We start from the raw sequence: 27,469 nt of genomic DNA on the forward strand, positions 1-27,469 counted from the left end.
ACGATAATTTATGGGCGGCCTTTGAGTGACGCTAAAGTGACCTTAAGAGTGTGTCCACCTAATAACTAGGACCGAATGAGGGTTATAAATCAGTGTGGGGAACTAGAATTGTGATTTACAGTTGATATTTAAGGTTAGGAATTAGATTTAGGGTTTTCATCACGAACTGACATCAGCTATAATGTCGAAACTCTATTTAGTCGAATGGAGGAGTGAATTTGGCGCCAAAGTACGAGACCTGTTACATCTGATTGATTCGCCCATAAATTATAGTCTCGCCGAAAATTATCTTCAGAGGCAAAAGTAAATGATCCAGCTGGAATCTCCCAACTTATGTCACACATTAAGGAAGTAAAAGAGCTAAAGCATTATCAAGGATTAAACTTACACTGAGCATGTAAGCTTAGCTTATCTGTAAGATTGTGTGAAATAACTGTTAGAAAAGTGATAAAAATCATTTTCCGGGAACTTGAAGGCAATTAAGGCATCTACTTAACGAATCCGAACCCCGAACAAGTTATTGTCCCATATAGCATCGGTTTCCATCTACCGCCAAGATGTTTTCATCTTGTCTTGATAATCTCATTATTTTGTTACATCTTTTCATATCACTGATAACCCAAGCCAATTATTAGACAAACTTCAAAGTCTTGTATCAGTTTCACTCCTTGTTTCGCTCTCCGCTTTGTTTGGTTCGAACTTGCTCACGCACTGCTCATTTTGCCTGTACTCTCAGGCAGGTGAAACGGCCGTTCAGTGCTTTCTTGTTTTATTTGTTTTCCACACAATCTACACACACATGCATTCAATTTTAACCTCACTATTTCATATTACAAATGCATACATTTTTCATACCCACATTCTCACGCACAAATTCATACAATGATAGGTCATACAAATTCACCTTGACCAAGAATAACTTGACATTGACATATTCAAACCTATCATAATTTTGATTGTATTAAAAATATTCTGCATTGTTTCCTTTGTACTATTTAAACTTGTGTTAATTTATTTCAGTTATTTATTTACTCTGAAGAAGTGACTAACATCAAGTCGCGAAATGTCAGAAATACTATTTTTCTACTCATTGAAATTATGTTCTGACGTTATATTCATCTTAATTTATAAACTAATCACAAACGTAGAAGTAAATTTATTTAAAATATTTCAGATAATGAAAACAACTCATTGTTTCATTGAATAAAAATAGATTTCAACGAGTAAATTATTCTTTTCGACTAAATCATTTACTTTAGCTAAACATTCCTATTTACAGTTGCATAGTAAACAAATGTCTATACTTACTTACTTACTTACGCCTGTTACCCCCAATCAAACATAGGCCGACGACCAGCATTCTCCAGTACACTCTGTTCAAGGCCTTCCTTTTTAATTCTAACCAACTTATGTTCATTCTTCTCATTTCTGTCTTCATTTATCAAAGTAATTTGTCCCTTGGTCTTCTTCTTTTCCTTTGACCTTCAAGATTCCTTGTGAGGACTTGCCTTGTGACGTAGTTTGGTGCTTTCCTCAATGTGTGTCCTATCCACTTGCAGCGCTTCTTTCTGATTTCTTGCTCCACCGGATGGAATCTGGTTTGTTCTCTTCCACAGTAGGCTGTTGCTGATAGTGTCAAATAAATGTCTATAGAAGAATGGAAAAGATTGACCCGTAAATTATTTTCATCCTCCTATTCTTCTCCAACCCCATGATTATTACGCAACTCTATCAGGTAGTTGGAATGTCGAATCATTTTATAAAGCAATATTTCCTATCCTTTTATAAATATGTATTTACCATACAACTATCAATAAGAATGCACAGCTTAAATCACTGATTTTTGTTGAAAAGAAACTTTTTTTCACTGAATTCTGTTTATTTCAAAAATGTTTGGTAAAGTATCAGATTGTCCAAATTCACTTGGTACTGTTTAGTTGAATCTTCCTATTGACGTTTAGGACTGCAAGTGATCAGTCTCTTTCAGATTTTCCGCCTAATTTATCACCCAGTTTTACCGTTTGTTATCAATAAAAATAATGATTGCACTAAATATCCCCTAGAAATCAATGTGAAACAAATCCTCACTTTATAATATATAAATTGTAGGCATTTATTCATCAGTATTAGCATAAAAAAGTACTCTCATCACAATGTGCTCTGTGTTACTAATGACACTACCGTAGCCTTTTAAAAACAGCAGATTCGTTTTGACACAACTTAGAAAGTCATCTAATCGTATTTCAAATGTATATTATAAACACTGTTATTTTCATACATGTCATTTACCCGATTGTCAAAAAAATGAGATCGAAACATTGATATTTGTATATTTGACAGCTTATAGGATGAAATGTTCCTTACTATAACAACTGGAATTCCCTTTTAACACGTTATAAATGAAAGAAAATCTGCTGTCCAAATTGTTGACTTTATAAACATCTAAGAAAATAGATATTGGAATTCAGTATCAAATCCAAATATTGATCCTCATACATTCTTCATCGATTGATGAACAATAGTGCGATTGTTTGTATCAAAATTTAAATGTTTCATCGTTTCTTAAAGGAAGCGTTACCAATAAAGTTACACTGTTTATTTGTTGAAATAAAAGATAACTGAGCATATAACAATCTACTATATTTATAGCTAAACTACTAGTAGAAACAAACAGATAGTTATGCCTAATTAATGACTGAATTGACCTCCCTACATATCATAACGAATTATAGATAAACGTGATTCATTAGATAACACTATCACTCATACACATCATGTAATATGCACGCTTTTAGTCGACGAATATCAAGTTAAACGATTATACCAAGTACCCAGATGATAGGCAGTGATTTCTCAAGGTATTATTAGTCTAATGGTTCATAATTGTAACAAATCACTCAGTAACATCGTCTGTTTTATCAGTTAACTTTAATGTTAAAATAAAAGCGGATAGATTTCTTTCGCTCAAAAATAAATAAGCCATGAAATATTTTGGAAATATATGCACTTTAGCACATCTCTTAAATAAACTTTTCAATAATAGGACTACATTTTACTTGGTTTCATGCAACAAAAATATGGTTTTAAATAAAAGATATCTGGTTTACGAACTATCCGAGTGAACCCATCAAACAGAAAAATAGTACTATTTCCAAATCAACCGCTGAAAACTAGAAAGCCATGGATAGCTGATTTTTCTATTATGTAACTCATTGGCCCATAAATCAAATAGCTACCGTTAGACCTATATGTCCTACATACGATCCCCGAATATGGTCATAGGTGTACACTAGCATGGAGTCTCATACAAAAGCTAGAAAATGTTTGAATGCTTCCTGATTTACAATGATTGTCTAACTAAGATCAATCAACGAATTAAAATCCAAAATATAAATGAAAATATTTCTAAAAAAAAACAACAGAATAAAAACATTTTGTCAAGAATACAAACAATGGATTAGCACGTTTTCTTGCGTGATTAACTCATCTTCTTAATTGACCCTTCATTATTTCTTTTCCGTTAGAGCACAATAGTTCATCTTTTGTCAGTATGATTATGATTTCTTTGATTGCTGTATGTTCTTTTTTTTTCAAATAATCAAGAATAGACTACAACATTTCCATTTTTTTCTATTTGTAAGTAGAATCACATCAATGACAGTTTGCTTGAACACATTTATCACGCTTAAATGAATACGGAAAGAATTAGGCAATGGGATAAATATAAAATTCAAACATGTGAGATATTATTCTCCTTTTTATTTGTTTCTATTTATTTCATTTCTATTACTTTCTTTTATGCCTAAGGTCATTTCAGTTATTATTATTGTTACCATTTTTTTTCTTATAAATTTCTTCCATGAAAACAAAATCTTGATTTTTAAATCATTTTCTTTTATCATATCAGTAGTATTGTGAGAAATCCGGAAATCTTTTCAGTTTTTTGCTTTTTTTTTATAACATTCATCAAATATATCCTTTGCTTAAAAAAACAGATAAAGAAAAGCAAATAAACTATATATTCTAATTAACCGTCGTTTCGTTTTCAATATGATAAATTTTAGTTACCAAGACAATTTTCATGATGAATTGTTGTTGTCAGTTATTCATTTTCATTCAAATATAAATAATAATAAATGGTTGAACCAGTCAGTAACTGAGAATAATTAACCAATCAAATGTTTCTGTGGTATGTATATATGTATATATGTATACTATTCGTACGACATTCAATACAGTTTTCGAATCTAAACGGATCTAAATCTACAACATTCTTTATAGTCATTCATTAATCAGTGAAATATTTGTTTTAAAAAAAACTAATTTACATGTTTTTAGCTAGAATCTTATTGACATTGAAAATAGTCATTATTATTTATTCAGAGAGTGTTATAAATTGTGACGAAAAGACGGAACTACTACTTCAAAATGATCTGTTATTCAATGTACCATTATTAGATAGTCAAGAATGGGAGATAGTTACAAGTTTAGTAATGGACTCAATTGAAAATGCTACAAAATATTTATGGGAACATAGAATGAAGGTGAATTTAGATGGTTATCTAGGGACCACAATAGTTGAAGGTAAGTACATATTGTTGTTAATATCATTTAGTTTCATCCATAAGTGGATAACGTATTCACATTACACAGAAAGTTTGTGCTTGAACATAACTAACACTGTTCTGTCGACCTAGAAATATATCGTCTATAGTTGACTCTTGTCATATCACTGTTTGGACGTTTTTTAACATTCCCTTTTGACTTGATTTTTACTGTACAGTTATGCATAGCTTTTTTAAGTGGTTAATAAATTATTTCATCTGCAAGAAACATATTATCAGACTAAATGTCTACCCAGTTCATTTTTGCCTTAGTGAATATCAACTAGCTGTCACGCGTCAAGATATATCTTAGTTAATACTAGTGCATGCAGATAGTCATGGATACACGTTCAACTGAAAAATGTTGAAATCTTTATCAAAGGGAAAACTAAAAAGACCGGAGGATTGTTAGAAGCTTGTCAATCAGGTCAGTTGGCAATAAACAAACATTTTGAAATCGACCCAATTTATCAGTTTACAATACGAAACTTCACTAAAATAATCTACCTTAGCTACAAACATTCATCATTTTAACATTAGAAATGATTTATTCGATTTATTTTGCCGCCATCAGTTTGTTCCATAAGATCAGCTTTGAAAAGTAGTAGTAAATAATATTTCAATCGATGACTAGTTTTACCATTCTGTTTAAAATTCATCTCGTTCTTTTATCATAGATTATTTGAAGAGATTTGATGCTAATTTTATAGATATAAAGTGATTATTGAAACTGATTGAACCATTAACTCATTATTATGATCCATTAGAAAAATTTGATCTTTTTTTCTTAGTATGTATAATGAACACTGTTTACAGAAACGTCAGTTAGTTAATTTTCATAACATTGGAGTTGATCTTTTAGTGCAAAGTTTCCATGTTCATATTTCGTCCATAAACAGTTCCAAATTAGTTGTATGTATTTTAAACATTCATAAATACTTCTACATTTGATCAGTGCACATGTGTCTTAGGAAATGTAGTCTGATATCATTATTTCCTCATATACATGTAATTCTATGAAAGATAATAAGAATAACACTATTATTTAAACGATTTTTGACATAATAAATCACAGTAAGGTACAGTAAATGGGCAGAAAGCTAAAAATTCTTAAAACTCGAATATTGTTATTATTATATATTAAAATAGCTTTATATATATTACAAAGAGTAAAGTATGTAAACTGACTAAATTTGTCATTACAATTTGTGAAACTTATTTATTTATTTGAGCACAAAAATATTGGTACAAGAAGGCACCAGATAGATATGCGCCACATAAATTATTCGATTTATCTGAGGGCTGGGATACTGCTCGGGTTCCCATAACGAAGCAGGTGGTTTTTTTAGGAGACCACACCCTTAGCCTTTGACCTGAAGGTCTTATCCACAAGGCAGTGGAGCAGCGTTAAGAGATGCAGTCCGATGGTAAACAGTGATCAACGATAGGTTCATACGCCATTTGTTTTCTCGCGATCCCGGAGCCGATTCGCACTGATGGTTTGGAATCTGGATTTTCTAACTCCCATGGTTGGATCATCCGTATCCACCAACCCGGTTAAAGCGCCGGACATTCTCTTTTCGTCCTCTCAATTTCGTAAACAACACCCCCGCCATGAGAAGGCAGTGAGTAGTACTTCTTTGTCAGTGGGTATATACGCGTCGCCATATGAAAGCATTTCGAGAAGGAGAGCTAATTCTCCTCAACCTTCGCCCCACCAGGGCATTTGGGGGCAATTTGTGAAACAATTGGAATCAAAATGAGTTACCATTTAGAAAGTTTTAAATTTTTTGTTGATATTGATTCACCGTTATACTCTGTCGTTTGTGAAACTTACTAGATTTCCATTGGAGAACTGTCTTGTTTAGAGATCCATTACACTGAAATATTTGGTTGGATTATATATGCTACTTTTTTTCCTTACTTGAAATCCCATTGAATGTATTTAGCCACAAGTTACAAAATTGAAAATTTGTACTACATGTGATTGTTTTAATATCGAATAAATAATTTATATATGAACATTTTTCAACATTTATCCCAATGGGATAAAACAAAAATACAGTTATTATTAATTCCCTACTGAATGCTCAATTTATTTAAAACTATCAAGTCCAACATTGTTATGGATACCTATTTAAACAAATTGTCTGATAGAAATTGGACCTTAAGTATAAGTTTGATATTTGATGTTATAATCTAATTAAAGTAATCTTAGATATTGAAAATAAACACTGATACTGAAGTTTCACCCGACAATCTGATCCGAGTTATTATTAGGTAATAATCACTATCAACCTTATGAAAGATAACTAAATTCAAAATAATTCTTTACTAACAAGTTGTCCATTCATGTTAAAGTGTTGTGATTAACAAACCATTTAATGTCAATTGTGTTCCGAATGAGTTAAGTCGGGCTATATGTTTATGTGTTATGTTACTATTAAGGTTCAATAAGTATGTGAAGCTTTAAGTTACTAGTGGGATAATAATAAACATCTTATTACTCATAAAAATGAAAGTACACGAGAATAAAGTTAAACTTATCTTAGTATGTACTATCAGGAAACATGTTGATTTTATTCGTAATATGTTAAGAAGTAGTAATTAGTGATAACTCAAAGCATAATAAATGACTTAACCAATAGAATGTCCGTTATTATTCATATCACTGTTAATGGTGGATTAAATGGGCTAAATATTAAAAACAATTTTTTTATTCATTTATCAACAGCTGCCGTAGTATGTTTAACTATATCCCATTCAGATTGTTAAGATTCGCCTACTTATTCATGAGTACGTCTATTCCTCTACTTTTTATAAGCGAAAAAATAATACGAAAGAATCTTGTTTGGAATGAAAGTAATTTTCTATTTGTCTTTATTAGACATGGTGCTATTGCTGATCTATTCTCAAAACTCTTGGAGTTTATCTAAGGATTTAAAAATAAATTTTCAACACCGTTTTTATTCTCAGATTCTCATATTCAAGTCTCCAGATCCTTTACTGCATATATGGCTTTATAACTCATACACATTCATAGATATAACTTCTTTATTTTCCTTTGAGAATCATATCCCTGACTCAATGAAATATTAAGTATTTCAACTAATTGTTGGTATAAACATTTATTGTAACTTGTTTACTATAGCTCTATAACAATAAGATATATATCGAACGTTCATAAGCAAAAACGTTTTCGTATTGTCAATCGAGAAACACTTGAGCTAATTATCTGTGGTACCAATCTATAAAAATACGGTACAAAATATTGTTTTGGTTAACTTATTAAAAAACAATAAAGTTAATGTATATTACTGTATATAAATGATAATCGTTGATCATAACTGCTTATAGAGAATGAATAAAGATCTTGAATGAAATCTGTCATAATAATGAATGTTTCTGGCATACTCGAAGTGTTTCAAGCCAGTCGTTTAAAAACAATACAAAAACAAACATAAATATGTATCTAATTTATAAATAGACCAGTATAACATACAACTAAATGTTGTAGCCACAAAGTGTAGACTTTATTAGATATAAAAATAGAAATTTATAGATTCTGCATAACTATTGAGCATCAACTCTGAGATGCAGGTATATCCAGCTGACGAGTCCCAAATAGAACGAAACGCAAGTCCTGGATTCCACTGCTAGCCACTATCTATCTTTGCTTACAATATTAGAATAATCATTGTTTGTTTCTATTTTTGTTATTTTTAAACAGGTACTATTCGTACTCTGTTGAAATTATACAGACATAAAATGCCTCGGGATATTCGTAAACGTATGCAATTACTTCAAGAAAAATTGAAAATATTAAATAATTTTGGCATAATAAATATTGAAAAACAAACTCCATTTTATTTTTCCCGTAAGTTTATATTATTATTAATTTTTTATTTTTATACTGTTTTGTAAAATTTTACAGTTTTTCACATTCCATGAAATAATTTATGAAATATTTTCATTTTTATTCAAGAACTATCACTACATTATCAGAAGGGGGTTTTGTGGAGATTTCAGTAATTTTTTTATAGTTGAGATCATGAGTCAATTGAAGCTAAACCACCATGGAAAACCTGCAAGCACTGGACGATCGTTTCGTCCTATTGTGGGACTCATCAGTAGTGCGCATTCACAATCCCGCCTAGCGAGATTCGAACCTAGGACCAATCAGTCTCGTGCCAGAGCACTTAACTAATTTTTTTTGTTTTTCATTTAAATTTCTTCGAATTACTTCATAAATTTCGTTGGTTAATTCAGTTTAGTGTTTTATTTTATAGTTTGGACTAATCTCTTATTAATTTAACTATATATTAGGATATTATTTTAATTGAGATCATGAATAGTTTTATGTTAGACCACCATTGAAAGCTTGGAAGCACTGGACGGCCATTCCGTCCTAGTATGCAGCTCCGTATCAGTGCACACCCACGACCCCACTCACGGGATTCAAACCCAGGACCTTCAGTCTCACATTAAAACACTTAAGCTCTAGACAAATGAGCCAGTATCCAACAGTGTTAATGTCTAACTTCAACCAATCCACGAAATTGTGCGACCATCTTTTATTATCTGAGATAGAAACTCATATTGTAGTGAACAGAACACGGGTCAGACAATCGAATGTATTTCAGCACAAAATACATAATATCTGAGTAAAATATGAGAACCATATTGTAAATATTAATTTGCAAACTATCAACCAATTTTCTCAATCTTGACCGTTTCCGCTGCAAATATCAGTCCATCGTCTCCCATTATTATTATTATTGTTCATGAATTGTCGTACCAATCGCGTTTCATCTCCATTCTTTGTTTATCGACCTTCCGTTGAAATACATTCTCTGCCTGACCATCGTCATATATTATTTATGTGGATGTAAACAACCCACACCACAGTGTCTACCTGACATGGATCGTGGATGCATACTGCTGAGGAGTCCAATACTAGGACGAAACGTATGTTAAGTGCTTCCAAGTTTTCAATGGTGGTTTAACATCAATCGATTAACGATGTCAATCAAAAACTTAGTAATCTCCATAACCCCATACTGATAATACTTTAATTTGTAGGTGATGTCTTGTATCTGAATGCTTGTTTTTCAACTTGCAGTTTTGTTTTATTGACAACTGTACTCACTTAATCACTGAATTTTTATATGATAATTACTTACATAATATGACGGTTACGCTAATTCAATCAAAATTTATCTAAGACGGAAATTTCACAAAACAAACACTTCATCTTAAATTGAATTATTCATGTCTACGAGATATTATTTGGTAAGTTTCCTAATTTCTTCTTTTAAATGAAATGAAAGATCTTCAGAAAGTAGGCAACCATGCATCTAGATAATATTCAACCTTCGTTACATATTTAGTAAATGAAAAAAATTATTTACAAGTAATATTCAATAGACTACCTTGTATCATAAACTCATTGAGTTATTTCCTTTTATTAAAGTGGACTTTAAATATACCATACGAGAATCATAAATATATTTAGTTGAAATTACTTAAATGAGGTTTGATCATGCAATATAACACATTTTATTGTAATATATACGTTTATCACAAATTTTATGAAACTTACTCACTTATTCATAATAATCAAACACGTAAAGGGTACATAAATAAATTAAATGGAGTTCATTTTTTCAGAGCCATAGAAATCAAAGAAAATCCAATGATTTTTTACCCAAGTTTCTTAGAATGACTATTTCCTCTTTAGTTACTCACTTATCATTAGTGTCAATATATATATATATATATAGGGAGAGAGAGAGAGGGGAGATTATTCAGTCATAGGATTATGTAATCATTCTTCCATGGGATTTATTTTCTAACAAATAATATGGTATAACTTAAAAGGTAAGTGAGGAAAGTGATAGATTTATGGATGTTTCCACTTGTTTCTGTGTTTTTTTTTTGTTTTTCAAATAAATTTGATTTGATTTATGTTATAGTAATTTATACCATTCTATTCATAGTTTTACTTTAAGAAAAAAAGATCATATTTTATGCCATTTTGATTTATTTATTTTTTGAGTAAAATTTATGATCGTAAAAATAAACTGGGTTCATCTCTAACTTAAAGTTGTTTTAATAAATATAATTCTATAAATTTATTTTCCCTAGTAGTTGATTTAAACTTTTTATGAAGATTTATTATGATTAATGGTAATGAATTACTATAATCTAGTCAACAATAGTATGTATATCTTTTCATGAAATAAAGGGGAACTGTTACGTCCTAGTGAGGATTAAAGTACGGGTAACTTCCAGGATCTATCAATGGACTATTATTCTATATATATATATATATATATATATATATATATATATTCTTATTGTATAACTATTCAATGATCAGATTGTATGTATCTATATTCATCTTATTATAAGCTTCATTTCCATCTATACATTATTATTATACGATTTACTGTTTCAATATTATATTCCGTTTATTAATCACTATCTCCCACGTTCACAGCCACTTTTAGACCTTAATGTGTATAAATGTTATTGCGGTCTGTTTGGCTGGTACATAAATCAAGTATGCCTGAAATAAATGATTCGCATAACAGAAGCTATAATTGGTGTTCTGGACTCAACTGGACGGGCTAGGCAGACAAATGGCCAATAAAGACGTTCATACAGGTCGAATGTCATTGGTTTAGCATAGTGCTAAGATTGAATAAGTCGTATTACGATTGGTGGGTAAATCATGAGATAAAATGCCGGGCATAAATTCACAACAGAAACTTTGTGTACAAAACTCAAATAAGAAATATTTTATTCTTTTATGAATAAGTGTGAAAAATCCTCCTATTAACTACTTTGTTGTTTATTTTGAATGTATTAAATAATGATATTAATCACAGACTGACATTATCCAGATTATTGAAGGCTATAAATCAATGAATAGCTAACTTTTTCAAGCTATGAATAAATCATGCCTCTGTAAATAATTCTATATTGAATCATACAGAAAATTATCAAGTCTTTAACTAATCTCATTACCACCTAATAACTGAGCCAAATACTAAAGGTCATTAATTTTTTTTAATGGTTATCCACCTAAGAAAGTTTAAGATTAAAGTTATCCTTAACAAATAAATCTTTCAGTCTTTTGGAAGTGTTTTTAAATAAATAATATATTTGTAATATCCCAATGAGTGGAAAAATTAGATTTTCTGACGTTTCGTGATTCAGTGTAAGCCACTTCTTCAGATATGTCTCAAAATATATCTTCTGGTTACGTTTATTCTTCATCATCGAAATAATATTTACAAAGTGTATTCAATATTTTGTTTCTTCAAATAGTTGAACAGAGGATAATTAGTTAAGATATGGATAAGTAAAGAGATATTAAATCTTTCAGTGATCGTTTGGTTTTCTTTTTTGTAGCAATAAGAATGTTTCACATTTTGTCTAAGCACATAAATTTGAAACTGCTATAATACATATAAACATAATAAAAATACTTTCTAGTTCATGGTAAAAAGATTCCCTGGAGGATACTTGATGATGAAAGTTTTGTTAAACGACTTTTTATTGTTTTCTTAGGGAGTAAGAAATACATACATTAATATTTTTGGTTGAATATAAAACATTTCGTAGTCAGACTATATTTTCTTTTATAATAGAAATTCTTAAAATTCAACAGACGTTATTGAGCGTTATTACATAAAGCCACATATGTAAGTGAAGATAATTCATATAGCCTAAGCTGTTTGGGCTCAATGAGCTTATTTCATCAGGAAATTAGGGCGCCCATATATAAGCGAAGTTCGACCGTCCTAATCTGCTGTTGTTATTAGTCGATACAAGACTTATGTAAATTTTTTCTTGATGGTTTTTATCAACTATCATCTACTACTCTAAGTGATTTACTGAATTCAAACTGTCCTCTGATTAAAGTCATATAAACATAAACTGTGTGAATTATCTAGTCAGTCAGTCGGAAGTGAAAAATCTGGCAACGAAAAGCTAAGGAGAAAGAGTTGAAGAGAATAGAGGGGAAAATAGCAAAGAATTTTGGACTGGAAAAATCATAAAGCATGTGAATTGTAAGTGATGGAAAGTTGTAGATAAATTATTCAGTGTATGCTTCTCATACTTTATCAGGTGATTCTGTAATTTTGTAAAACAAATACGATTAATTTTCCCCATCTGTGTTCTTGTTCATTAAAAGTCTACTAAATTGATATGATTAATGTAGTCAATAGATGTTTAATAAAAATATCTAAATTATTAACTCTATTTCCTAATGAAATATCAAAATGTAAAGTAAGTAGTCGGTGAAATGTATATCGTTTCATATACCAAAAATAACCTGATTATACATAACATATTTAACACAAAATAAGCAGGATTCGGACTTCACAGATGACCTAGCCCTCCTATCTCATACACACGAACAAATACAAACGAAGACAACTAATTTAGCAGCATCCTCTGCATCAATAGGCCTCAACATACACAAAGCAAAAAGCAAGATTCTCAAATACAACACGAAAAATACCAACCAAATCACACTTGATGGTGAAACTCTGGAAGATGTGGAAACATTCACGTACCTGGGAAGCACCATTGATAAACAAGGAGGATCGGATGCAGATGTAAAGGCGAGGATTGGCAAAGCAAGGACAGCATTTCTACAATTGAAGAACATATGGAACTCAAAACAACTCTCAACTAATTTCAAAGTCAGAATCTTCAATACGAATATCAAGACAGTCCTACTGTGTGGAGCTGAAACGTGGAGAACTACTACATCCATCATCAAGAAGGTAGAAGTATTTATAAACAGTTGTTTACGCAAAATACTCAACATTCACTAACCGGATACTATCGGGAACAGCGTTTTATTGGAGAGGACAAACCAGCTTCCAGCTGAAGAGGAAATTAGGAAAAGACGTTGGAAGTGGATAGAAGATACATTGAGGAAATCACTAGGAAAGCCCTAACTTGGAATCTTGAAGGGAAGCGAAAAAGAGGAAGGCCAAAGAACACATTACGTCGGGAAATAGAAGCAGATATGGATAGGATGACTGTAAACTGGAAAGAATTGGAAAGGATTGCTTGGGACTGGGTTGGATGGAGAATGCTGGTGGGCAGCCTATGCTCCTCTTTGTAGAGTAACAGGCATAAGTAAGTAAGCATGATTCAAAAGTTGTTTTAAACGTAAATGGCTGTTAGATTCAAATTTCGAAAGTCATATATACTGACCAATGAATTAGACACTTTAGAAACATATTAATTTATTATTTCAATACATCACACTCATATAAACTATCAGAGATTAAATTCACTTAGTATTATTTGTTTGAATCTTCCCATTGATGTTTAGGACTGCAATTGATCAATCTCTTATTGGCCCTATGTGCATACTGTGTGTATTGCCTCGATATAGCCTTAATTCGCATGCATTATAAACAAAAGAGAAATTAAGTTGTTGTATCAATTACCAATGTTCACATATGCCTAATTTACTTATTTAAAAAAAAGATTTTTTTTTCGAATTTTCGCTTTGTATATATTTCCGTTTTTATCTGAAATGTTCAACCATTCATGATTGTACTAAACATACAGATAACATCCATAATTCTCAATGCTCATTTCATAAAATAAAATGGAAATAAACATCAACAAAGTTATGTTGTTGTTGTTTGTTTGTTTATCTGTTTATAATTTAATTGTGGGTAATAATTGTTTATCTGATCACTCTATTAATACAATAATGTTCAATGAAAAGCTACGCGGAGAAAAAAAAGAAAACAATAATTTACTCTACAGTTTATCTGAATGATTTCTGTTAAATGAAATAGTTTAATTGATAGATTAATAAATAAATAGTTTCAAGTCACGTACATTGAATTTTGATAATGTAGAACAATTAAAGAATAGATTTAATAATAAGTTTATCAGAAGGGGTTTTGTGGAGATTTCAGTATTTTCATGATTGAAATCATGAGTCAATTAAAGCGAGACCACCATGGAAAACCCGGAAGCACTGGACGACCGTTTCGTTTTATTATGGGACTCCTCAGCAGTGCACATCCACGATCCCGCCTTGCGAGCGAGATTCGAACCCAGGACCTATTAGTCTCGCCTCAGGGCACTTAATCGATAATATAGATGAAATTGAAATAGAGTTCTTTTTTGTTTAGTATTGGATGGTAAGAACATTTTTTAAAATATAAAACATTAATTGTTAAGGACGGTAATTAACATGATAGGTACGTTTTGACCTTATTTTGATTTTCTCACTTATGTGTAATGTAAAGAAAATATATATGCAGAATCAGAACTATGTGATATATATTAGCGCAATACATTTCGAACAATCTGATCTCAGTCTAGTTGACCTTTTATATTTTTATATATAAATGTTCTTAACAAGTATATTATGTGTGATTAGATTGTTCGAAATGTATTACGCTAATATATCACATAATTCTGATAATCTTCGTCTTCTTATTACACTATCGAAATTTATCAAACGGGACTAATTGTTTTAAATATGCAGAATTGGTTATTATTATTTACGACAACAGTACTTAATTTCATCTGACCATAAAATCCCACTGTACTGTACGATTAGTTTTTTTCTATGAGAAAAGAAAATCAGAAAATTTTAATCGATGAAAAAATTTGTTCAGCTTGTATTGGTTATGATATAAGATGTTCTTTTTGACTAGTGACAAGCCATATTTCTATGACAATGTTTATCACCAATAAACTGTTTATTGATTTAGTTAAAACTCAAACAGAGAACAAACTCTGTACTACCTAGGCTATATTATTTTACCTATATGACGACTTATTATTATTATTATTAATTAGCCTTATTCAATATTATATTTTTGGTACAATATAGAATTCTCAGCACAAAATATTACGATAAGTTTCCTCTTCTTATTTTCTGATTGAGTTTGACGTACAATATCTAGTGGTCGCCAGTCAGATTTTAACAGTTCAGGAATCGATATCCGAATAAAGTTTATTCTTTGCAATGCCTATTACTAGTTACCACAATGTTTCTTTACTTTCTTGTAACCTGTACAGCAATAGATCGTCAACTTTTCATAAACGCGCCTGAATAGGTTAGCTGATTAACAGATGTAATGATGTGTTCAAACAAACAAAACCAGATAACTTGTTAAAATATCTAGAAGGTAGGAACAGGTATTGGAGATTCTCAAGCAGACCGCCGATGTGTTTGACAAGATGGTGTTATTCTTGTATATTTGCTGACTTTTCATCCTTAGTGGTGAACATATATATGGTGAGTCAAGTGAAATAGAAGTTGTGAACTAATGGACTTCAATATTCAATTTCAACCTGAAAACAAACCTATTTCACCTAATCTTAACAGGGCTTTCAAAAGCATTTTCATATAATTGGTAATTTCAAACGGGAAACAAATATAAAGAATTTCGTGCATTTGGTTCTTTTTATAATTTGAAATAATGAATAGACAATTTTTTTGGAAAAAAACACATCGGATCGTCTGTTTTTTCAGGAATAATTGACGATCAAGTGAATAGTTGATAGATAATTGGTTATTCAGCTTTACTTTCATGATAATTGATTCAGTTGAAGCTAGTTGCTGTCAAAATCTTAAACAATGATTGCCTATTATTAAATAGGAAAACTCAATAATTTTTCATACTTATAACTTTTTGAACAATCGATTATCTTAGAAGGTTATTTGAATTTACTGAAAGGTTATCTATTTTGATTACTTTAAACTTGATCCAATATTTAAAAAAAAGACCAGTGAAACATTTAACTTTATAAATAGTGGTAAAACAAAGAATATTTTTTGTGTAATTGATTGTACATTAAAGAAATTTGATAAGTACTTAGAAATTTATAGATTACATAATGAATATAATCTGCCAGATTTAACGATTTCTACAAATCCGCTACAGTAAACTACAAATCACTTGTGATTTTTTATCGACTTGAGTACAAACTAAATATCTTACTATTAAGTTAAGAATACCAAATAAATGAGACAGATCATTAGAGTTTTAAAAACTTTTACTCAGTAACTAAAATCAATAAATAAATGTACCAGTTTATTAGTGTATCTAAGTGAAATTTCCACTCAATTACCTAGTTTCTAAGTATAGAAACTTATTCAAACATAATGATAATTCCATAGACAGAAGGTATCAATTTGTAAATGTTCTTCAATTTTAAACGAAACTGTTAGGGATAATAAACGGCTTCATGATTCTTTTATTAACCAGTATAGATACTGATTATGAATCAATTTAGATCCATGAACATTCAAACAGATTTATTCAGCTGTTTGTCTTAAGGGAATATCTACTGTCTTGATAAAAGTTATTGATGTTTTTCTCTAATAACTAAAAAAGATGGAATTATAAATACGGTGTATCTATAACCAACTATAACTCAACTAGATGTTGAAAAAAGGTTAACATGTTCAAAACTTCATTTATAACTTTCTACGTTAAATACAAAACCGATTTCAATGTACTCGGTTAAAATGTATGGGCTTAAAAGAAATACTTCTATTTAGACTTAATAACTATGCTTCAATATATATATCTGTTGGAATACATTTCCTGATGTACATAAGGTACTATATTCAACTGTGATCGAAAATGTTTCCACCATTGCCATAATCAATTGTTCCTTTTCTTATTAATATTGTAAATCAAATTCTTTTTTTTTTATCAATTCTCTAGCAACAAAAAATATTGACCTTAAAATTCTCCTATTTTTTTTTAAATTTTCCTCCTTAAACTCCTGAAATCGGATAATGATTTGTATCATTCTATCATCTATCTAGCTCTTTTCTTTTTCTTTAAAAATCGAATTATTATGTTTTTGACTGATTAGAACAATCTATTAGAGATTGAACTGATCATTTCTTATATTCTAATTGTCATTTTCTATTAATTTGTTTTAATCTGTCTAATAATGTGGTTAAAATTACTATTATATAATACAATAATTTCAAGAGAAATAATAAAATTTTAATAGTTGGGATCATGAATCAATTAAAGCTAGACCACCATGAGAAACCTGGAAGCACTGGACGGCCGCTTCGTCCTATTGTCGTGTGGTCTACTTATATCCATATAAGTAGTATATGGTGATGGTTAGACATATAATGTATTTCGGCAGAAAACCGATAAGGAAAGAACTGAAATGAAGCGCAATTGGTAGGAAAGTGTACAAACAATGAATTAAGAGAAGATGGATTGATATTTACCGAAGGAACAGTGAAGATTGAGACAATTGATTGTTATTTTGCAAATTAACTATTTGCTGTATGGTTATCGGATCTTAGCAAGATAGTTTGTAAGTTGTGCTTAAATAAATTCGATCGTCCCCAACTAGTGTTCTGTTCACTAGACTATTATGGGACTTCTCAGCAGTGCTCATCCACGAATCATGATCTCAACAATTAAAATTTCTATAATATCCACAAAACCCCCTTCTGGAAATAATAAAATAATGAGTTATTTACTTGAATAATAAAAATACTCGTTATGATCAATGATTATATATATGTTCATCTTCATATGCCTAGACTTTTGTCTTGAGTTGAAATAAATAGAGAAGTTTAAAAAAAAAGAAAAGAAAAAGAGCCTTAACACAAATATCCGGAAGTCTATGAAATAGATAATTACTATAATCCCTTAAGTATTATCACTCTTAAGATAATGTAACATTTAATTATTTCTTCCTTAAGTATTCGCCATATTTTTTAAAAAAAAATTTTCTTCTTTAATGAATAATAAAATAGTAAAATTTTCTATTTGGGATTATGTTGAATTCTTAGTCTTTGTATCTATGAGCAATTGTTTTAATACGTAAGTATATCATTATAAGATGATATTGATTATGTGTCAAGTAAATTATAAAATTGATTTCATTATTTTTGAAAGGATATACTATTCGTTTTTGGATAGTGAATATTCTTTTGGATTTACTAAACATTTATCTACTGTTTATTTTTGTTGATGGTTCCAAGAATTTGATTGCGTTTTAATTAAGAAACATTCTTCGTTATATTGTGTGACGTCTAGTTGATATATCGGCTACAATGTTTAATACAGATAGGTAATGAATATTAAGTGGTTTCTTTGTTTTCATTATATGGATGTTCATGACAATATTGACATTTCTCGGGTTGATTGTGGGAGTCCGTGTCTGGGAAAATGTTGAAATTCTGGATAGAGAGAATTTTAAATAATTTCTATAAGCACTACATTCATATCTTATTTACTTATGTACTTACGCCTGTTGCCCCCAATTAAGCATAGGCTGCCGACCAACATTCTCCAACACACTCAGTCCTGGGTTTTCCTTTCTAGTTCTATCCAGTTTTTGTTCATTCTTCTCATATCTGTCTCCATTTCTCGACGTAATGTGTTCTTTGGTCTTCCTCTTCTCAATTGGCCTTCAGGATTCCATGTGAGGGCTTGTCTTGAGACGCAGTTTGGTGATTTCCTCAATGTGTGTCCTATCTACTTCCAACGCTTCTTCCTCATTTCTTCCTCCGCTGAAATTTGACTTGTTCTCTCCCACAGTAGGTTGTTGCTGATAGTGTCTGGCCAATGGATCCGAAGTGTTTTTCGTAGACAACTGTCATTAAACATTTCTATGTTCTGGATGATGGCTTTCGTAGTTCTTCAAGTTTCCGCCCCACACAGTGAAACTGTTTTGAAACATATATATACTTAATTATTCAAAAATATACTTTATCATTAAGTGAAATTCATTTGGCTTAACTCTTTTTTTTCTAAAGTAGTTAGCATAAATTTATTCATGTTAGATCTGTGTAGAAATGTGTGTATTGCCTCTCTTGGTATTTATTTCTGGAAAAAAAAACATTCGATTTGTGGTCATATTTGTATATTACTGGGAGAAAGTTCTTTGATGGAAGATCTTTAACAGTCAAACATAACTCTAAGAAGTGATGGACATATTCACAAATCTCAACTTAATTCTACACAATGTTGCTAATTCACAGTTGCATCGTTTTTTTTCTTGGGAATTTTTCATTTACTCTCAGCTAGTTCAGGTCTCCCATCATGATGGTGAGATCCTTTCCTCAGCACTTTACTATGATTGATTGCAGCCTCTTGTGAAACTGATCTTTATCGTCGTCGTTGCCATCATTGATGGGTGCATAACACTGGATAACATTCATTGTTATTCCATCCTTCATGGTTTTGATGAATTCTTTTACGATTCTGGATCCATGAGACTCCCATTTTTTATGTGTTTTACATGCTTCTTTGGACAACATCAGAACAACTCCCTGAATGTGCGGAGCATTTTCCTCTTCATGCTCAGATTACACGCAAAATTCTCAACAGAACCATTTTACTTTTTCAATAAACTCTGCTGATAACTTCATAAGGATTCTCTTTATTTAGCCCTACGTATTTGAAAGTATTTTCGAAATATTTTTCACCTAGTTGTATGTACGTTATGATTACTTTTTATAGGTGTAGGATTTCTGCTGAATCCACAGCTATGGGATAGTTTCTATCCGATTTCGCTATTAAACTATTCTTTGGTACACAAGTTTAAGCACAAAAGCGATTCCTGGACAGAGTACGAGAGTGATAATTGTCTCAGAGAGTTTCTGTACAAGACAGAGTGAGTTTCAACTTTTTTTAACTTTCAAACTGTAACAATATTTCAGAATCGTTAATCTTCTGACTTTAATATTTATGACTATTTAAATTGAATAGTAATTGGCATGAATCAAAATATGAAATCGCATTTGTCCTAGTGAATACTCACATTATTTCAAGTGTCTATAATTTAAGAAATTATAACATACTGTCAGTCTTTTCGGGTGCAGTGTTAATTAATAAGCAGTTTAGTTACTTTAGTTCCTACGTTTTTAATTCATATCACTATCAAGATATTCATAAGAATTCTTGATATTCCTGTAAGAGACTTCTTAATTTAATCATCTTGTTATAGAAGGAAATTTATGGCTCCAGGTATTCCATCTTCATCGATGTTCACATTACTTTTGACCTTAACATCTATAAAGTATAGGATAAAACTGTAAAATTTCTGTTTGAAAACGTAATTCAAAGGCCAAATATGCATTTTGATGACCGTTATCATCATGAACGACGGCAATGATGAAACATAACTCCTCTGTTAACCTCAAATCATACACTTAAGCTTATCCCATCGTACAATCATTGCAGTAAAACAACCCAGATACGAAACGTCCTGGGAAAATTTGTTTGAGGCACCAACCTACAAGCAGACACAGTAAGAATGAATAGTTAAAGCTTGGAGGTAGGCTTTGATGTTAACTCCATGAAATAAGTTTATGTCTAAGCTTATATATATATATATATATATATATATATAATAAAAGTCTATAAATAGTTACTGGAAGTTACCCATGCTCTATTTTCTTCGGATATAACAGTAACATTGCTAAGACTTACCTGTAAAAATCTTGAAACATTTTGATGTTGGTTTGTTCTCTGGATGGTTGGGTCGTGGAGCTTTCACCGTCCTTCTGAATGACATCATCAGCACAAACTTCGGGACCCGACCATCCAGCTCAGAGAAACCAACATCAAAATCACCCACCTGAGCTACAAATCTTCTCCACCATCTCGAAACATTAATAGAGTTCCGCGCAATATATCTTGGGTGAGCAACCATGTATACTTTGCAATAATAAAATCTATTATCTCAAGACAATAAATAATACTTCCATAACATATTATCAACTAAAAAGATTATAATTTAACTTCATTATTACTATACAAAAGTTTTCTTTCTTTTGACAATTTACTGAAGGTATAAATAACTGGTTTCTGATAGATTATAGTACGTTCGAGTAATAAGTAAATTGTAAGCGACTTCAGCTAGTCAATAAAAATGTGTTGAGCCTGAATTTAGGGCTTGTTGATATTCGTTTGTAAGGAGTGTCCGTAATTTTGAAGAGGCTGAAGATTCTTTTGGAATTCTCACACATATCAGGCAGCATCACTTGTAAACACGTTAATACCAAGTTATTCAAGAAACTTGATCTCCGGAATTCTTTCAGTACCAAGAGCTATACAAACATCATATTGATTACTACTGAATGGTCAATCAATATAAAAGGCTGTAAATGTATTGAAGTGATACTAAAAATGCGACATCACGCCACAGTCAAAAATATCACGAAACCGAATACAGGACTTCATAGAAAATTACAAACAACAAGTATATTGTAAGGGGTTCTGAAAGCTCAGAGTAAAATCTAGCTATCAGGATTGAGCATTCCTACTGAAAGAACATCGTTTCGCGAAATTCCACATGTATATGACATCCAACATTGCAACGAAAACATACTTTGAAACCGAGATAAAATTTACTTTTTAAAATTATTACTTATCACTTCTATGAACATCTCTATTAATAACCTTCTAAACATTTCTTGAAGACAGATATAGGTACTAGAAACATGTTTGAATTTTAAATATTTGGGATATTCGAATGATTAGAAAACCTCTTGACTCACTATAAGCCACGTGCTCAGTGAATAAATCCTTCAAAGGAAATTAGTGCGTTTTAGCCGTGTGGTAAATAATCTAGCCCTTTATTGTCAGTCAATTTATTGTCATATCTTACATATCTTACACATATATTTTTATTAGTAACTTTATTTATTTATTTAAACACATAAATATTGGTACAAGGAAGCGCCAGATAAATATGCGCCTCACAAATCTCATTTGATTTGTGTGAGGGCTGTGATACTGCCAAGGTGTCCAAATCAAAACAAGTGGTTTTCTTAGGGGGCCACACCCCGAGCCTTTGACCTGAAGGTCTAGTCCACAAGGTAGTGGAGCATCGTGAGGAGATGCAGTCCTATGGTAGCCGGTGACCAACAGTTGGTTCATACGCCATTTGTTCCTTCAGGATACTGCAGTCCATGTACACCACTGGTTTGGAATGAGGGTTTTCCAACTCCCCTAGGTGAACCCTCCGTGTCCACCAACCCGGTTAAAGCGCCGGACATTCGCTTTTCGTCCTCTTAATTTCGTAAACAACACCCCCGCCACGAGAAGGCAGTGAGTAGGACTTCCCTGACAGAGGCTATATAGGCGTGGCCATGTGAGAGCATTTCGAATAACTACTTAGTAACTACTTACCTAAGTAATAACGGACACCGTAGGCTAGGGGTATATGCTTTTCAGTAACTCAAATCAGAGCTAATAACATTTTGTAGATCCGAATTCGTTAGAATCAGTATTTATGGTTTGATTAGTTTTGGGATTTCACCATTGTTTTGTAGAACCATAAGTTACTTATATTTTCGAATATACTAATTATAATGAAATGTCTAGTACTCCGTCAAGCCCACATGGGCTATTCTGTTTGGAATATTCAGATTTGTCAAAAACAACTTCAACTTGTCTAAAATATAACTTTACGTAGGGTTCAAATATTCCAGATGTGAGACAGTTACCCACAGCAGGCAGTGAAACATGGTCGCACAATATCGTGAATTGAATGGAGTTATAGATGTATATCACTGCATACTCGACCAATGGTCAAGAGGTTAGGGGCTTGGACATGAGATCAATGGTCCTGGGTTTGGCTTATGGTGCGACCGTAGATGGGCACTGTTGACGAAATAGTTTTTCAGTACTTCCACATTTTCGACGAATATTTGATTATGATCAGTCCGCAGTTGTAAACTATGGAAGTATATAATTCAAACTTTATATGTTCCTCTGCTCTTCTAAACTGAAATGGTTTTTCATTAATATTACCACTGGTTTAAATTATATGAGATAAAAGAATGCATTTCCACAGAGAGAAAAACAACCTATAAAGCAAAATCACCATTTTAAAAACTCACCAAACAGATGATATATCACGTAAATCTGCTAGTGAACACGAAGTTTCAGCTCAACTAGTAAACATTCTTAGAGCTATCTATCATGGTAATGAAAAACTAGAAAAATTTAACTGAACCTCACATATCACTATCAACTGTGTGAATGCAAATATCTACACCTTATTCAGTTGTTATCGGTCACGTAGTTTACTATCATAAATCACCACATTCAAACTTTTGCTAATTTTTTTTTACAAATTTTTAGTAATGACATCTGTAAAATTTCAAGACAATGCTGGAAATCAGCTACTGATTACAGTGAAACTGAATATGGTCTTACACACCAGGTATTTTATCTTATGATTGGAAAACAGGTGAGAATGTGTTCATACATGTATGTATACTAGTGTCAGTATTATTATTATCTTATAAATCTCTATAAACATTGAGAGACGTTTCGGATACAGTAATCATCTCATCATATATTATATATTTATAGAAAGCCATGATACCTTGAATCAAACATTTAAGCTTTGACCTTTCGGCTAAAAATGGAAAGCGAACAGTGAAACTTGTGTTTATTAAAGAAAACAGTAATTCTGACCATCTTCAACGAAATTTAAAAAATTCCAACTTGTTATAAATAGATTTGTGTGAGTCTGATTGATTTATGTGGATTTTCTAACTTAAGAGAAAATTATATTGACTGCAAAACTATTGAAAGTTGAACATGAGTTCACATTGATCATGTTCTAGTTTAATTTACATCACTGATGCTTGTTAACAACTTCACAAACGGTTGGGATCAGGATTATTGAGATTTGTTATTTTATCCTCTCTGTTTACTCACATACAATCATCCAAGACTTAGACAAAATCACTTGATTTATACTCAGTCCATGTTGTGTTAATCTTATATGGAATTAATTCAAAAGTTTGTTTTTGTTTTTCATACAGAATACTAAGATCATTTTTTATTTTCACTTGTCTTGTAACGAAGAGTAATTGTAGCGAAACATTGGATTATCTTCTGAAATTCAATCAACCGAGAATGAATACTGAAGAATATTTGCAACAGTTATGTACAAACGTTGCAGCTGAAGCTCAAATTATTGCCAGTAAAAATTTTCCAACGGATTTTAGGGATCTGTTCATGGAACAAGGTTTGTTTTTATGTTATCGTGTATTGATGACTAGTTTGGGTTTCAGTAGAAAGAAAATTTACATTTAAATGTTTAATGAAAAAATATCTTTTTTCAGTTAGTTTTCATCATGGCTTACGACAATAAAACGATTCTAATCGAGCAGTAGCATTGCATAATTTTATAGTTCCACAAGTGAATATGGAAACAATGTCAAGTGATTAAAAGGAGGATGTGGTAATTGTTATTAAAAACGTATTTACTTGCAAAAATTAGAAACATGTAAACTTAATGGTTACCAGACTATATAACATTTAGTAAGAAAGTAAGCAAAATATTTTAACGAAGCCAGTTTAACGATTTTTGTGTGAAAGTGAAGAGACAAATATCGAAATTATGTAGGAACTCAAAAAGATGAAAGAAATTAGACTGGTTAATAGAGTGAAGTGAAACAAAGTTAAGTTATAAGCTACACCTATCTTGATGGCCAAAAAAAGAGATAGGGGTTGTACAAACTACTTTCAAGTGTTTTGATTAGGTCTATGAATATGGATTCCATTATCTTCAACAGTACGTAAATGATTCACACACAAACTAAGTGGTAAATTTAATGGAATATGGATGATAACATAAAAAGTTTACTTAATACTTTGTTTTCACCAGTTGAGCGAGAATAGAATCGCAAATCAACTTTAACTGTTATTTGCTCACTTAAGATGGATGGCTTAATGCTACATGACGATGGACTTGTTAAATTGTAAACGGGCCTACTAATCGTAGAATAGATACTTAGGGATGTCATTCATATCCGTGTGCTTAGACGTGATATATTTATTTATCTGACATTACCGAACTTCATAAAAAAGGTGACATGTAAACCACAGCAGTTGATATGGTTGTGGGGACTAAACGTATAAGCGGTGAAGGACAGCATGAGTTTGTGAAATCGGTGTTAAAACATGAAATACAGCATAGTTAACTAACTTTAAGCACTAATTTAGCTTGTATTAGTCCAAAATTTAACTCCGATTCGGGTGAACAAATGAATATATCATGAACATAAATCTCCCGTTTAATTCTGCATATTACACCTAGACTTACCCAGTTCGAACGACGGCAGTAATACAAAGTGTTGTATCCGCGCCGCTTATAACTTATATTCGAAAAAAGAGGAACCACTGCAATTCGCATGAATCTTAAACTTGTTCAAGTAAAAATTTACTATCCCCAAAACAAGACGATGATCCTAGTCGAAAATACACTCATTATGCATCCATTCTGATTATAAATTAGAATGAAATCATATCTATAAAAAATAGAGACTATGCTAAGCATAGTCCACGTTAATTTAATGCAAAGAATACTGTATCTTGAATAGACACCACACTCAAATAAATTAATGTCATACAGAATAAAATATAACTCTGCAAGTAAAACAAATATTACACTGAGTGATCTCATATTGAATTGAAAACGGAAGTAATATTGGCCATAAATCACGAGTCAAAATACGATTTTGTTTTTTATCCCATCATATCAAGAAGTCGAATACAGATTGAGTTGGATTTATTTCATACTCTCGTTTACTCAGACAGACATTTAGTTGAGAAGGGGGAAAACGAAGCGAAGCGAATATGGTAGGCATGCCAACTGCATGAGTAATATGTGATTCAATCTTTATAAGCATAAAATAGATACAGTTAAGTATGCAGATATACGCGCCGGTACATACATATGATCAGGGCACGATCAAGATTACACTTGAGTAATTCGCTAAGTCAAACATGTTGGATATTATATCCATAGTAAGACTAGAATAATTTATCTGTCCAAAGGTTAGAACAAATCACGTAGGCGCGTGATAACAGACCTGCTACAAGCTCTTTATCAGGTATACAACCACAATAGTTTCATTACACAGCAATGACTCTGAGGTGTAGTGTGTATATTTTCTCTTTCGTGTATTAAGTTTAATAAAATCCTAGATTTTGTAACAATTAAGGTAAATGATTGTCGAATTTACTCACGAGATACAAAGTACTACCAACAAAGGAGACTTTATTATCTTTCATATAGAGTGGTTTTGTATCAAGGTAGTTTGTTTACAAGTAGATTCAATCTTTCATCAATCAGACACGAAAATATTGAATTCTCCTTTAAACAGATAAATAAATTTCCGGTGAACAGTATTAACTGAAGGTTTTCACTTTGTTGTTTATTTTCAGTTGGATTTTGTGGTTTAGCAGGATTTTGGCAAATCTGTAAAATCGATTGGTTAATGAAAATTATTTCATGGCAAAATATCAGGGGTTGTTATCATAAATTTGATACAGAAGAGATGAATCCAGAAAACTTTGATCCCGATATATATGGACATTATAAGCGTAGAAAACGTTCAGAACAATTTTTATCCGAAGGTCGACAAGCGTGTCTATCACATAGGACAAGTGTAGCAATGACAGCACTGAGTGCATATTTAAGATATTTAATTGAATTTCATTAGATAATAAAAATCTATTTTTTTGTGTTCATAAACTATTAAACCAATTCAGAAGAGAATACTGGTTATTATTTTCTAAATGTAAATTAACTTTGACAATTATAATTTAGTAAGATGAGCAACTAACTTTAAGTCACCGAAATAACTTTTATTATCAAGTATTGTTCGAAAGCAATAAAAACCGAACATCTAGGACTTTCTCAATGCCCACAAACAATCAAGGCAGGGATAGAACTCATGGCCCTCAGGTCTAAAGAAAAATCCCTAACCAACAGACTTTGAATTTAATATCCATTGACTTACATCTCTAACCTCAGTCAGTTTTTGATATTAGGGA

At 31.3% G+C, this 27,469-nt stretch overlaps 1 protein-coding gene across 1 annotated transcript in view; it reads left to right on the forward strand.

The window, feature by feature from the left end:
- Smp_129790 (putative synaptotagmin) overlaps positions 1-27,135 on the forward strand; it is a gene marked incomplete at both ends in the record, with an annotated part of 44,514 nt that extends 17,379 nt beyond the window's left edge. Inside the window, 3 exons of the mRNA XM_018790001.1 lie at positions 4,384-4,584; positions 8,335-8,394; positions 26,858-27,135. Coding sequence (XP_018655388.1) covers positions 4,384-4,584; positions 8,335-8,394; positions 26,858-27,135 — 539 coding nt within the window. The remainder of the gene's footprint in view (positions 1-4,383; positions 4,585-8,334; positions 8,395-26,857) is intronic.
- Positions 27,136-27,469: the final 334 nt, after the last annotated feature.

Source organism: Schistosoma mansoni, chromosome W (assembly GCF_000237925.1).
Source record: "Schistosoma mansoni strain Puerto Rico chromosome W, complete genome".
Classification (NCBI taxonomy): Eukaryota; Metazoa; Platyhelminthes; class Trematoda; order Strigeidida; family Schistosomatidae; genus Schistosoma; species Schistosoma mansoni.